The 14,543-nt window shown below is 52.4% G+C and overlaps 1 protein-coding gene across 1 annotated transcript; it reads left to right on the top strand.

Moving 5' to 3' along the window:
- The first annotated feature begins 328 nt into the window (after positions 1-328).
- ABCC2 (ATP binding cassette subfamily C member 2) lies at positions 329-14,182 on the top strand. The gene is made up of 32 exons (XM_015867203.3): positions 329-484; positions 894-1,067; positions 1,516-1,641; positions 2,448-2,582; positions 3,018-3,140; positions 3,301-3,356; positions 3,874-4,105; positions 4,785-4,969; positions 5,119-5,296; positions 5,488-5,742; positions 5,989-6,054; positions 6,134-6,271; positions 6,431-6,577; positions 6,850-6,934; positions 7,204-7,270; positions 7,439-7,565; positions 7,743-7,919; positions 8,039-8,206; positions 8,352-8,538; positions 8,640-8,772; positions 9,118-9,220; positions 9,467-9,686; positions 9,901-10,055; positions 10,615-10,770; positions 10,871-11,070; positions 11,516-11,642; positions 11,918-12,019; positions 12,094-12,237; positions 12,383-12,541; positions 12,755-12,921; positions 13,044-13,238; positions 13,611-14,182. The coding sequence occupies exons 1-32, from the start codon at positions 443-445 to the stop codon at positions 13,738-13,740; spliced, it is 4,659 nt and encodes a 1,552-aa protein (XP_015722689.2). The 5' UTR covers positions 329-442; the 3' UTR covers positions 13,741-14,182.
- The last annotated feature ends 361 nt before the right edge of the window (positions 14,183-14,543 follow it).

The raw sequence follows: 14,543 nt of genomic DNA, 5'->3' as shown, positions 1-14,543 counted from the left end.
CTCCAGGTGTGGCTCTCTGGCTGTCACTGGGGTACTGGGGGTTGCTGGAGTGGTTCCAGCAGAGGAAAGATGTACCACACCAACACAGGTTGTCTTGTGGGACCATATACCTTTCTCAGTATACACTGATAAAGGCTGTGATTTTCAAGCAATGGCTCTATGGTGCAGTGAGTCTGTGACAGCAGTTTCCCTTCCATCTCTCCTCTGAGCCTCCCTCTCTTGCCTTCCCTGGAACTCATGTGGTTTTCCAAGGCCCTTTTGATCACTGGTTTGCTTTCAGAGTTACACAACCACACAAAGTTAACAATTAACTGTGTGCCATCAGGATTTGATCCTGACACCGACCAAGGGTGTGTAGGGACTTTTATTCCAAGCATCTACCCAGGACTCTCACAACTGAGCAGAACGAGAGAAGGAGCTGCTGGCTCTGCCCGCCCCAGGCATGCCAGCATCTCTGGAGGAGTTCTGTGGCTCCGTCTTCTGGGTGAGTGGCTGTGTTGGCCCCATTGGGGTAGGGTGCTCGGTGGGCAGTAAGTCAGGATGGTGGGTGCTGAGTGGGGTGGAAACAGGAGGGATAGAAGCTATAAGAGTGCTGGTGCTGTGAGTCAGGTGATGGCTGAGCGATCCTGAGTGACTTCAGGGGAGGATCAGGTTCGGTGCTGGGAAAAGGTTCTTCCGCAGAGAGCAGTGGGCACAGAGCAGGTTCACCAGGCAGTGGTCACAGCCCCAGGCTGACAGGGTTTGGGAAACACCTGGACAGTGTTCTCAGATGTAGGGTCTGATTGTTGGGTGGCCCTTTTGTGGAGCCGGGGGTTGGTCTATAGATCCCTTCCAACACTGGATATTCTATGATTCTGTGGTTCTATTACCTGACTGTCCATTCTTGTCTCCAGAATGACTCCTACCTCGCTCGCCCAGATGCCGACCTGCCGGTGTGCTTCCAGCAGACAGTGCTGGTCTGGATCCCCCTCGGCTTCCTCTGGGTTTTGGCTCCATGGCAGCTCCTTCCCATTTGCAAATCTAAATCCAAGAAATCATCTCTGACCAAACTCTACATCATCAAACAGGTAGAGTGGGGCTGAGGGAGCACAGAGGGCAGCAGGTGCAGCCCGGGTGAGCGGTGGTGAGTAGAAAGCTTCTAAGCTGGTGCGGGGTGAAGAATGAACAGATGAGAAGTGTAGGAGCAAAGAAACACTGATGGAACACCCAGAAGGCAGTCTGTGATGACACATACCTAGGACAGAGGACAGCATAGGGCTGGGATGCTCCAGGAGGGAGGTCTTAGGTGTGCATTGCAGCCTCTGATATTATGTTATTGTGTGCCTCAAGGTTAAAATGATGACAGTGTTCCCATGAAAGGGCATAAGAAAGATCTTTGCACCAGGTTTGGGTTGGAAAAGGTGCAGTGATCTACAGGGCTTAATGCTTTTATATCCAGTCTCATTGTCTCCTACTGGTTTCCAGTGCACGTGGTGGGCTGGGTCTCTCCTTACAACTGCCCTTCTCTCCACACAGGTGCTGGCTACATTGCTGTTGATGACAGCTGTGGCAGAGTTGGTCTTGACAATTACAGAGGGCACAGGGCAGAACCCCCTGCCAGCTGTCATGTACACCAACCCCAGCCTGTACATCGTCACATGGGTAAGGGTCAGCGGGACAGTGTGCTGAGTGCCACCAAAGAGATGGCGTGAGATGGCAGGGCAGCAGAAAGCTTCAGTAGCATGGGGATGGAAGGAGGCTGCATCTGCAGGGGAGCAGCCTGGGAGATGGGGATGGGGCAGCTCTGAGAACCTGCGGGGATTCTGTGGGAAGGAAGAATTGAGAAGTGCCGTAGAATTCTGAGGCAGAGGAGATTCGTGATTAGAGATTGGATTTGTGAATGAAGATATGTGAGACTGGTCCTCTGGGGAACTGAGGGCACAGGAACTATGTGCGCAGTGGAACACGTGCAGGAGTAGCAGATATCTTGTGGAAGTTACCCACCAATCTAACAGTATAATAAAGCCATAAAACTTAGAAGCTACACTTACATGCAAACACAACAATTAGCTAATGATTGCTATTTTATCAGTTGGATTCATGTGCAAAGTTTAGGAGATACTGTTAACCATGGGTCTCTGACCTGTGTAATGCCAGGCACGCAGTTGATGTTCAGGAGCCAGGGCACTGCTTTATGCCTGCTCTTTACAGCATGGCCAAGAACCTGGGGTGAGAGCAGCTAAAGCATAATGCCGGGGTGCCCTCAGACCTTGTTTTTCCTATGAGCATTTTGATATGATGTCTCCCTGAAATAAACCTTTGCCCTGTGCAATGAACTCTGAAGCTCCTGTAGGACTGGCAAAGACCATGTGTGCCAGTGCCTGGGGACACATACCCCAAGAGCGTGTTTGAAAGGCTGATCTGGTCCTGCTGCCCTGACCAAACCTCAGTGATGTTCCTTCTCACAGGTCCTGGTCCTGCTGATCCACTATGCACGGCACTTCTGCTTGTGCAGAGATTCGGTGGTACTGTTCTGCTTCTGGATCCTGTCCCTGCTCTGTGGGATCCTGCCATTCCAGTCCCTTGTCCGGAGAGCACTGCAGGTTGGGTTTGGCAAGAAACTGTATATTTCCCTATGGCACTGTTCTGTCCCCAGAGAAAGTAACAGAATCGTAGAATACCCCAAGGTATTATCCCATAAGGGTCATCAAGTCCCTTATGGACCTCAACCCCTGAACAAGCTCTCAGTGGCATTACTGAGGTCCCAGCTGCCCTATGGGAACTGGAAGAGAAATAGCCTTTTAAATTCACCCTCTCCCTTTGAGGAAGTGTGAGAAAACCAGGACTAATTTCTCCCCTTATGGACATCCGGGAGGAGGGAAGGGAGAAGGAAAGAGGGGTGGTGAGAAGAAGCTGAGACAGGGCACAGAGTTCTGCAACTGCCCTGTTGGGACTGCCCTTATTTGGATGCTGTTTCTGGGGGCCAGTTGGCCTTGAGACAAGCCCCAGTAGTCATCCTAGGCTCTACTTTCCCACAGGATCCTATCTCAGATGTGCCGCGGTTTGTCCTCTTCTTCATCTCCTATGGGCTCCAGCTGCTGCTCTTTGTTGTCTCAGGCTTCTCAGATATATCCCCAGAAGCAAAAGAAATTGCAGAGAAGGTATGAAGTGCATGCAGGGGTGGGTGAGGGTGCCAGGAAGGTGTCAGCAAGGGGTACAAGGACAGCTGGAGGCTGCAGCCTGGTGCTGGTCAGTTCTCGTCAACTTCATCTCAGCACCTGCAATGCCTCAGTACTCACTTCTCTTTTCTTTGCATTCTAGAACCCAGAGGTGACAGCCTCCATCCTGAGCTCCGTCACCTTTGAGTGGTACAGCAGGTGAGCAGGGCTATGGGGAGGTCTGGGTGGTAAAATGCAGGGAAGCCTCAGGGCTGAGCTGCACAGGCTGCTGTGAACCATAGAATCACAGAGTAGTTGGGTTGGAAGGGACCATAAAGCCCATCCAGTTCCAGCTCCCTGCCGTGGGCTGGTTGCTACCCAATAGGGCAGGGCTGAGGGCCTCATCCAAGATCTGGCCAGGAGAAGCTCTGTAATCAGTGCAGTCTGTGCAGCCTGAGCTTGCACAGTTCCCACCTTGCTGTGCACAGGTACTCGGTGCATCAGGCCCAGCCTGAAGGTAGCAGGGATCTGTCATGGCTCTGTCATGTGGCATGAAAGTTGCATGGGAGCTTCAGCCACACCAGTCTGTGAGCACAAATCAGGGCTTGAGCTGCAGAGAGCTCTGTAACTCTCCCTCTGTTAGGACCAGACCCTGAAAGCTCTGTATTTGCAGTATGGACCTTCCTACAGATGCAGTGTTGGAGACTTGCTAAGGGGAGATCTCTCTGCCCCACAGGATTGTTTACAAGGGCCATCGGAAGCCCTTGGAAATTGAAGATGTCTGGGAGTTGAAAGATAAAGACAGGACACAGGCCATATCTGCTGCTTTTCAGAAGAACATGAAAGCTGCATTGAGGAAGGCCCAGGAAGAATTAGAGAAACGAAAACGCAAGAAAAGACGCCGGGAACATGACACAGAGCACATGAATGGGATGAGCAAGGCCCAGAGCCAGGACGTCCTGGTGCTGGTAAAATCCTTCCCATGTGTGGCCTTGCACAAGATGCAGAGATCCTTGCTGAGTAGGGTCACCTCATCTCCCTGCAGCCCCCACTGCTGAGTTTCCTGACTGATTCTTCAGGGCCATGGGCAAGGATGGGGAATTCTGTGGCAAGGTCTTTCACATCCTCCTTAGATCCATGTTTTTTGAGACACCATGAAATTCTCCATCCTTATGCCCTGCAGGAGAACAGGAGCCATTCCTCAAGTTTGCAGTACAAGTAGCTCCCTTGTCTCTGTGTTTCCCTTCCCCAGGTCTGAGTGAAAATCACTCTGAATGAGAGAGAGAATCATAGAATCATTCAGGTTGGAAGAGACCTCTAAGATCATCCAGTCCAACCATCAGCCCATTCCCACCCTGCCCACTAACCATGCCCTTTGGTGCCACATCTCCACATTTCTTGAATACCTCTAGCAATCGTGACTCCACCACCTCCCTGGGCAGCCTGTGCCAATGCATCACCACTCCTTCTGAGAAGGATTTTTTCTATAATTTATTCATAATACACATAGATAATATGACAGGAGATAAAGCAGGGCTTCATTCAGGACACCTGATCTGGGGGCTACGTAGCTGCCCTGGAAGCATCCTTCCAGGTGCCAAAAGCCATAGGACCCATTCACTTATTTCTGTCTGGGCTTCCCTCTAGGAGGAGAGACAGCCAAAGAAGAAGAAAAAGAAGAAGGGAGGTAAAGGGGACTCTTCTCACAAGGATTACCCCAAGAAGTGGCTGATGAAAGCCCTCTTTAAGACCTTCATTGGGAACCTCGTGATGTCGGTGGCTTTCAAATTGGTACATGATGTGCTTGTGTTTGTCAGTCCCCAGCTGCTGAAGTGAGTCACACCTCCCTGCCTCATCCTGGCCTTGCTCCCAGCCCCACCACCTCCCTGTGTGCTCAGCACCCAACTGCCTGTGTTGGTTTGGAGCACCCTGTTGGGTCTGTCTCTATAGGTGGGTGGCTCATGGACTCTCTGCCCCTCAGGCTGCTGATCGCCTTTGTGTCAGATGCGGAAGCCTTTGCCTGGCAGGGGTACCTGTACAGCATCCTGCTTTTCCTGACTGCGATGCTCCAGTCCCTCTGCCTGCAGCAGTACTTCAACCTATGTTTCCAGCTTGGCACAAATGTGCGTGCCAGCCTCATTGCTGCTATCTACAAGAAGGTTGGTATGGCTCTGTCACCATCCCCATTTTCTCCCAGCTGGGCTAGGAATTCCAGCATCTCTTGCCCACCAGCCCAGTGCAAACAGCACATTTGATAGTTACCAGAATCTGAGAAGCAGTTTCAGCCTGACCTGGTGTTTCCCAGCTCTGCTCCCATAAGGTTTGCACTGACCATGATTTCTCTCTCCAGGCACTCACCATGTCCAGTGCCACTCGCAAAGAGTCTACAGTGGGAGAGACTGTGAACCTGATGTCAGCTGATGCCCAAAGATTCATGGACTTGGCCAACTTTGTTCACCAGCTCTGGTCATCACCCCTGCAAATTATCTTGTCTATCGTCTTCCTCTGGCTAGAGCTGGGCCCCTCTGTCCTGGCTGGCATTGCAGTCATGGTGCTGCTCATCCCCATAAATGGATTCCTGGTCAACAAGTCCAAACACATACAGGTCGGTGGTGGGAGAAAGGTTCTCCCTGTTCTTCCTGCTCCTCTGGCATTTCTTGTTATGCTGCAGATCTTTCCCAGACTAGGAATTTCATCTGTCTTGGGTTGAGGTGGTCATCCAGACTCATAGGATGTCTCCCTGGGTCCTGGAGCCCTCCCTTCCCTTCCCTAGGGCAGGCCAGGTGCATTCCCAAGAGTGAGCTCTATCTGTTTGAGGTGTAGCCATGACCTCTGGCTCTTCTGTTTGTAGGTGAGGAACATGAAGAACAAGGATGAACGCATGAAAATAATGGGTGAAGTCCTCAATGGAATCAAGGTGAGCAGTGGAGTATGGATCCCTTGAAAAGTGGGCATTCCAGTGAGGCCAGCACTCACTCACTCTGGTTATCTCACAGATCTTGAAGCTTTTTGCCTGGGAGCCCTCATTTGAGAAGCGAATCAATGAGATTCGGGCATGTGAGCTGAAGAACTTGCTGAAGTTTTCATACCTACAGTCAGTTTCTATCTTCGTGTTCTCATGTGCCCCCTTCCTGGTAAGTGCCAGCATGTTGGGGAAAGCTGCACTTTCCTGAGACCTGGAGTTGGGTTGGGACCGAGGGTATGGGAAAGATGGAGAACCTCAGCTGCTATGGGGGAAAGCAAGTGACCTGGGCTGCACACAACCGCACTGATGGTGGCTTTCTCTGTCCCAGGTCTCCTTGGCCAGTTTTGCTGTCTATGTACTGGTGGATGAGAACAACGTCCTGGATGCACAGAAAGCTTTCACCTCCATCTCCCTTTTCAATGTTCTGCGCTTCCCCATGGCCATGCTGCCCATGGTTCTCTCTTCCCTGGTGCAGGTCAGCCCTCGAGAGGACCGTCTGATACCTCTGTCTGAGCCAGCACATGGGGCTCAGATATGTGATGGTCCTGGGCCTTGGACACCCAGGGATCAGTGCACAGGGCTCTTCTGGCAGTGGGGTGGGATGGGACTCACCTGTGTGACACAGGCTTAGGGCTCAGAGGTGGGGGATGATGCTTGAGTGTAGGCTATATATGGGGTGCTCTGCTTAGGGGGCTCCTGTAAGCATGCCCAGCTGTGCCTCATGCCATCCTCTTTCTGCCATGGCAGACCAGTGTCTCAAAGGAGAGGCTGGAGCGGTACCTGGGTGGAGAGGATCTGGACACCTCGTCTATCCATCATGACTCCATCCCAGGTAGGTAAAGCTCTGGCTTAGTCCCTGTGGATTGCTGGCTGGCCTCACCTTGCCCCAGTGAGCAGCAGGCAGATAATGATATGCTGGGAGCCATGGGGTATTTCAGAGGTGGATCTGTGCAGGCAGGAGCTGAGCAGAACCAGGTGAAGGGCTGCGTGGAAGGTTTTGGGGCTGGTTCAGATTGGTCAGGTTGGGATGCCCAACCCAGTTGCAAGGGATGAGGCCAGTTTGCCCTTTCTCAGCCCTGAACTGCATCTCTTTGCTGACAGGCAGTGCTGTACGCTTCTCAGAGGCCACGTTTACCTGGGAGCAGGATGGGAACCCTGTGATAAGAGAGTAAGTGCTGTGTGCCACATGGAGCCTGATGGGTCCCTCTCCCTCTAAGCTTTTAGTTGAGCAAGGCAGTCATCTCCTTAAAGTGCCATTCATGTTGAACCCCCAGCTGTGCTCTACTCTGTGTGGGTCCTGTGCAGGAGACATGCTGCTCAATGGGTTCTTTTGCAGTGTCACCCTGGACATCAAACCTGGGAGCCTGGTAGCTGTGGTCGGGGCTGTGGGCTCAGGGAAGTCTTCGCTGATATCGGCCATGCTCGGGGAGATGGAGAATATCAAAGGACACATCAATATCCAGGTGAGAGTGGCTGGCTAGTGCCAGGGGCTGCGGGGCTCACAGACGGGCAGCAGGGCAGGCACTGGGTGACCATGTGGTCCCCAGATGAGGGACCAGAGCGGTCCTGAGAGGCAGGAGGTGGCCGTGTTTGGGCTGTGATGCTCTGATGATGACCTTGTTCTTGTATCTCTCTCCCAGGGCTCCCTAGCCTATGTTCCCCAGCAGGCCTGGATCCAGAATGCCACACTGAGAGACAATATCCTTTTTGGGTCAGAGCTGGATGAAGCTAGGTACCAGAAGGTCATCAAGGCCTGCGCCCTCCTTCCAGACCTGGAGCTACTACCTGCAGGCGACCAGACAGAGATTGGAGAGAAGGTATCAGCCTTGGGCACTGTGCAGTAGGGATGAGCAAATATGTGATGAACACAGGTGGCAGAGAGAAGGGCTGTCACCCTGTGGCAGCCTGGGGCTCATGGAAATTCCTTCTCATTCAGGGCATTAACCTGAGTGGGGGCCAGAAGCAGAGGGTCAGCCTGGCCAGGGCAGTGTACAATGATGCGGACATTTACATCCTGGATGACCCTCTCTCTGCTGTGGATGCACATGTTGGCAAGCACCTCTTCGAGCATGTTCTGGGACCTAAAGGGCTGCTGCAGAAGAAGGTGAGCATTTGTGCCCTCCTTCCTGGGACACGGCCAGGCAGAAATGTCTCTGGCACTGTGATGCCCAAGAGTTTAGCCCAAGGCTTGGGGAACAAGGAGTGTTCTGATTTCACCATCCTCCAACCACACTGCCACTTTATTGCAGACACGGATCTTGGTGACGCACAGTATCAGTTTCCTGCCCCAGGTTGATAACATCGTGGTGTTGGTGGCAGGAGCAGTGTCTGAACATGGTTCCTACAGCACCCTGCTTGCAAACAGGGGGGCCTTCGCCCAGTTCCTTAACTCATATGGCAGCCAGGAGGAGAGTGCTGCAGAGGAAACTACAGCAGGTACTGGAAATACCACTGGGTACAGGAAATGTGTGTGTATTGAAGTTCTGAAAGCTTCAAGATGTGATTCATTGGTCTGTCCTTCATTCTCATGTCTGTAGCTGTTGATTTAGATGGGGTTGAAGAGCAGGGGGATGAAGGTATGGAGCCTTGTGTGGAGGAGGGGCCCGATGACGTGGTGACCATGACGCTGAAGCGAGAGGCCAGCATCCATCGCAAAGAGTTCACCCGCAGGTGGGGACTCAGCCAGAGCCCTCCCCTCTCTCACCTTCTTCCTGCATTGCTTTTTAGGAGACCAGGGAGCTTTGCTGGGGAGATTCCTGCAGAGAAGGGGATGGGAACTTCCCTTGCTGCTTCTAACCCTAGTTAATGCTGGGTCAGGATCATCTGATCTTGCTTTTACTTGCCTTGCTGTGACCTTGTGGTCTTCCACAAAGCTTGTTCAAAGCTGCCTGTGTAGGGATACTCATCCCAGAGAGCTCCAGCACTGGTGTCCCAGTGCAATGTGGGGATGCACCCCCAGAGCAAGACCTCCAGAGAAGCACTCCAATACTAACAGTCCCCATCACCTCCCTGCAGCATCAGTAAGCAGAGCACCACTTCTGTGAATAAGGCCCAGGAGGAGCCCATCAAGATAAAGGGCCAGAAGCTGATTGAGAAGGAAACTGTGGAAACTGGCAAGGTGAGGAGGATGGAGAAGGAGGCAGAGGGGCACTGGTACTAACCTTGATTCTTGCCAAGAGGAGCCAATGCCAGCTTCCTGTGGCCCTGTTGCAGCCAGGACACAGTACTGCATAGAGCTGATGGTGAAGGTCCCTGACAGTGCAGTGTGGTGGAGGGAGGACCGAGGGCAGCAAGTCTAAGGTTTTGTTGGGTGACACTGGCTGTGATTTGCTGGGCAGTGATAATGGGCTTAACTTCTCCACAGGTGAAGTTCTCTATGTACCTGCGGTACCTCCGTGCTGTTGGTTTGGTCTTTTCCTTCTGTGTTGCCATGAGCTACGTGGGAGAGTATGCTGCCTATGTGGGGACCAACTTGTGGCTCAGTGCCTGGACCGATGATGCAGAGCGCTACCAGAATGAGACCTACCCAGTGCAGCAGCGAGACCTGCGGATTGGTGTCTTTGGGGCACTGGGGGTTTCACAGGGTGAGTGTGGGGACACAAGGTGCTGCTCACTCAGTGGTGTGGTCCAGCAGGGATAAGGCTGGTGAGATGCAGTTACTGTGGCATGGTGAGGAGATGGGATGCAGGATGTCACAGTGGGACATCACACAGCTTCACTGTTCCATGTTGCCCCATGACTGCCCAGGGCCAGTGTCACATGTGAGCTGGGTCTGACCACTCTGTGCTCTCCTTGCAGCTCTCTTCCTGTTCCTTGCAACTATCCTGTCTTCTCACGGTGCCATGCGGGCCTCCCGGATTGTGCACGAGCAGCTTCTCAGTAACATCCTTCGTGTTCCCATGAGCTTTTTTGACACAACTCCCACTGGCCGCATTGTGAACAGGTTTGCCAAGGTAGGAGAACATCCCCCACATGGAGAAGGTGTTCTGGCAGGTCTGGAGAGTGTTGAGTGGTGCTATGTTCTGTGGAGCAGAAGGATATGGTGAATGTGTGGCTCACAATGAGGTTAACCACATCTTGGACTGTATATATGAGAAGGAAAGTGGCCAGCAAATTATAGGAGATTGTATCTCATCTCCTCAGTGCAAGGCAGGCCACAGCTGGATGCTGAGACCTGTTTTGGGTCCACCTGGCCAAGAGGGATGTAGAAAAACTGAAGAGAGTTCAGAGTAAATTATAAAGGGGCTGGAGCCTAGAGCTGTCCTGAGACAATGAGAAGGCCAACAAGAAAAAAATGCAGTCAGTGTAAAGGACTTTGCAAAGTCTTATTATTAAAATCTTCTCCATTAATTCAGCTGTTCCCAAGCTAGGAGCTGTGACCCTAAATGTGGCTGTGACTTTCACATCACTATAGTTTAATTCAATACTTTTGCAAGTATGTGTGAAGCCTCTGGGTTTCTTCCTCTCTCTTGGGTCACTGACTGCTTCTCCCTGCTTCTTTCTGCACCACAGGACATCTTCACAGTAGATGAGACCATCCCCATGTCTTTCCGCAGCTGGCTCAACTGTTTCATGGGTATCATTAGCACATTGCTCATGATTGCCTTGGCCACCCCCTTCTTCACTATTGTTATTGTTCCCTTGGGCATCTTCTACTACTTTGTGCTGGTGAGTAGCTGGGGCTTGAGAGCAGCTCTTGCCCTGCCTGGAGCACTGTCCCTGTCACTGCTGGGCTTTGTGTTGGTAACCGAGCTGTTCCTTATTTCAGCGCTTCTACATCTCCACATCACGCCAGCTGCGGCGCCTGGACTCCGTCACCAGGTCTCCCATCTACTCCCACTTTGGTGAGACAGTGTCAGGCCTTTCTGTCATCCGGGCCTATGGACATCAACAGCGGTTCCTGCAGCACAACGAGAAGACAATGGACATCAACCAGAAAAGTGTTTACTCTTGGATAATCTCAAATAGGTGAGTTTGCTCCTTATGCCACAGCACTCTGCATCCAGGTCTTGGGAGAGGTTCTGGAGATGCTAAAGTCCTCCTTCATAATCATAGAATCATAGAATTGTTTGAGTTGGAAGGGACACTTAAAGGTCATATAATCCATCTCCCCCATAATGAGCAGGGACACCTACAGCTCCATCAGGAGGTGCTCTGAAGGTCTGTGTAGGAATTGGGAGAGCTTTGGATAGGGCCACTGTCTGTGGAAGGAGGCTTTTCAGGGTTATTTTGAAAGTATGCACAGCCTGGGTGGAGTGAGCTGTGCTGTCAAGTGTGGGTCCTGGGAAGATGCCGATGCTCCAGGTCAAGTGGGAGTGTGATGGGGTCACTTTCTGTTGCCGGTTTATGGTGCTGAGCTCAGCACTGGTGAGATGCTGGTCTCACTGGCTGGCCCTGTGCTCTCCCGTTGCAGATGGCTGGCCATCCGCCTGGAGTTTGTTGGGAGCCTGGTGGTCTTCTTCTCTGCAGTTCTGGCTGTGATTTCAAAAAACTCTTTGGAAGGTGGCATTGTGGGTCTCTCCGTCTCCTCTGCCCTCAATGTGAGTCAACCAAAGTTTCTTCTGTTAGGTTTTTGGGATGATGGCTCTGGGCTGGCTGCACAATGCTGCCCCACATTCATCTGCAGTGTGTGGAGAGGGGATTAGCTGGAGTGTCTGATGGAGAGAATGATTACCTGGGGAATGAAGCCAGGGGAACATGTATCTGTGTGTAATGGGGGTGCTTGCTGCCCTGGGGAGGAGCATGTTCTCGATGAACTCTCAACAGGAGGTGGTTGTTCTCGGGCCCCACTGAGCTCTGTGGCTCTGCCATGCAGGTGACCCAGACACTGAACTGGCTGGTGCGGGTGTCTTCGGAGCTGGAGACAAATATTGTGGCAGTGGAACGGGTGCACGAGTACACGAAGGTCAAGAGAGAGGTGAGTAGAGCAGGGTGTTAGCCAACACCTGCTGCACAGCTCAGTGCAGCCCCCTAACCCTCCTGTGCCCCCAGGCTCCATGGGTGACAGACAAACGCCCACCCCACGGCTGGCCCAGCAAAGGCGAGATCCAGTTTGTGGATTACAAAGTTCGGTACCGACCTGAACTGGAGCTGGTTCTTCAGGGGATCACCTGCAATATTCAGAGTACTGAGAAGGTGAGGACCTCTCTGCCTGCACCGCACCCTTCCCCTAATGACACTGTATCATTGTTGGGTTTGAGAAGGCCCACCAAGTGGAGATGAGAGCCCTCACTCAGTTATTTTCAGCCCTGTTAGGTGGTCTAAACATATGCTCCCACAGGTTGGGGTTGTGGGCCGGACCGGGGCTGGAAAATCCTCCCTCACCAACTGCCTCTTCCGTGTACTGGAGGCTGCTGGGGGAAAGATCATCATTGATGGGTTGGACATAGCGACCATTGGCTTGCATGACCTACGCAAGAACATTACCATCATCCCCCAGGTGAGCCAACTCCAGCTTTTCTGCACCCCACAGCTTCACAGCTCTTTCCTGGGCACCCCGTGGCCCTTAGCACCTCCCTGAGTGCTGCAGAGATCCCACCTGGAGCATCCTCCATCAGCACCACCTCCCTGCCCAGGGGCAGGCAGCAGGGCAAGCATTCAGCCCTGCTGAATGACCACTGTGGGTGCAAACACTCTGTGCTGTCCATGGCAGGATCCTGTGCTCTTCACTGGTACCCTGCGGATGAACCTGGACCCCTTTGACCAGTACACTGATGAGGAGGTGTGGAAGGCCCTCGAGCTAGCTCACCTGAAGGCATACGTGCAAGAACTTCCTGAGAGGTTGCAACACATCGTGAGCGAGGGAGGGGAGAACCTGAGGTGAGCAAAGGAACTGAAACATGCCCCTCTCATGGGCCTAGGAGGGGGTTGTGGTGGCTGAGGGGCTGAGACAGATGGGCACCCTGTTTACCTGGTAACTCACATCCCCTACCTACCCACAGCGTTGGGCAGAGACAGCTCGTGTGTCTGGCTCGGGCCCTTCTCCGCAAAGCCAAGATCCTCATCCTGGATGAAGCAACAGCAGCTGTGGATCTGGAAACTGATCACTTAATCCAGACAACAATCCGGAGTGCGTTTGCCAACTGCACCGTCCTGACCATTGCCCACCGCCTCCACACCATCATGGACAGCAACAGGTACCATAGGGCACAGGAATGGGGCTCAGGGCTCCTGGGGTGGGGAGAGGTAGCCAGTAGCAGATGCAAGGATGCAGCCAGAGGGGCAAAAGTGGTTGCAGTGCCCAGGAAAGCAATGTACAGTTTCTGGGAGTTCAGAACAGAGGAGGGGAAAATGGTCACATGTTAGTTATGCCTTTGCGGGGGGGGGGGGGGAAGGGGGGGGGGCAATGTTTTTGGGACCCTCTACAACAGCAGGCCACAGAGGGGTTATTGACACCAAATACGTTTCACCATCCAGCACAGAGATGAGAGCTGTGCGCTGGTGCTAGTGCCAGCAGCACTATCAGCTTTGACTGCTGGAGCTCAGGTGTTCTCATTTCCTACTGCCAGGGTGATGGTGATGCATGCAGGGAAGATTGTGGAATTTGACAGCCCCGAGAAGCTACTTCAGAAGCAGAGCGTCTTCTCTGCAATGGCGAAGGACGCCGGCATCACCAACACAGAAACCACCACGCTGTAGGTGGCGTAAACAGCATGAAGCTTGTGTGTGAGCAGCTCCCTCCTGCTGGGACTCATCAACCCAGCACCTGAATCTCCCTGCAGCTGGACTGCCCAGGACTTTGTCTGTACAGCTGTGAAGTGGAGAGTGACTTCTCTAACTGGCAGGGACAAAAGATAGAGACTTTGAGCTGTTACCTGCTGCTACACCCTGCCAGCTGTGCACATGAGGGTCTGGAGCTACATAACTTATAGAGAAAAGAGTTATGTCAAGCAGGGAAACAATGTACCCCTCAGGGGTCCAAGTTTTTGTACTTTGTTATGTCAGGGGAATCTTGCTGAGAGATGCTGTAGCACTACTGAATGAAATTGACAGTATAATCTAAGTGAATGTTATAATTTATTTACCTCTTGTAACTGTTTCTACTCTTCCTACTAAAAGACTGATTTTAAGCTATGCTAAATAAGCCTCAGTTCAGCTTTAATTCCGGCCAGTGTTTGGATGAAGGTGGTGCAGAGGTTATGCAAATAAATGTGGGGGGCGTCCAAAACAAGTGGTACAGATGGACCCAGGAGTTTGCCCCAGCCAAGAACTCAGGCAGTGAAGGTGGAAGAACAGTCTCAGTGGGTGCAGCTCCCCTTGATTGCAATGCGAATGAATGAGGCAGTCCCTGAGGCTATTGTAAGCACTGCTGGGGCACCCCACATAAGCTGGAGAAATGCAGGTGCATATGCACAACACACCAACATGCACACACCACACACACATAATACAGTAGTTACCACTGACAAACCTTTGATGCTTTGTTCTTGGGCATCAAGCCG

Source organism: Coturnix japonica, chromosome 8 (assembly GCF_054131305.1).
Source record: "Coturnix japonica strain WE chromosome 8, WE-NBRP24, whole genome shotgun sequence".
In the NCBI taxonomy this organism is placed as follows: Eukaryota; Metazoa; Chordata; class Aves; order Galliformes; family Phasianidae; genus Coturnix; species Coturnix japonica.
The sequence above is the reverse complement of the archived record's forward strand: the minus strand, read 5'-3'. Positions and strand labels throughout refer to the sequence as shown.

What these genes read in the sequence shown, in the direction of transcription:
- ABCC2 (XM_015867203.3), top strand. Translation starts at nt 443, where the DNA reads ATGCCAGCATCTCTGGAGGAGTTCTGTGGCTCCGTCTTCTGG. An exon ending in TCTGTGGCTCCGTCTTCTGG is followed by an intron (nt 485 to 893) that starts GTGAGTGGCTGT and finishes TCTTGTCTCCAG; the next exon opens with AATGACTCCTACCTCGCTCG. An exon ending in GGGAACCCTGTGATAAGAGA is followed by an intron (nt 7,271 to 7,438) that starts GTAAGTGCTGTG and finishes GTTCTTTTGCAG; the next exon opens with TGTCACCCTGGACATCAAAC.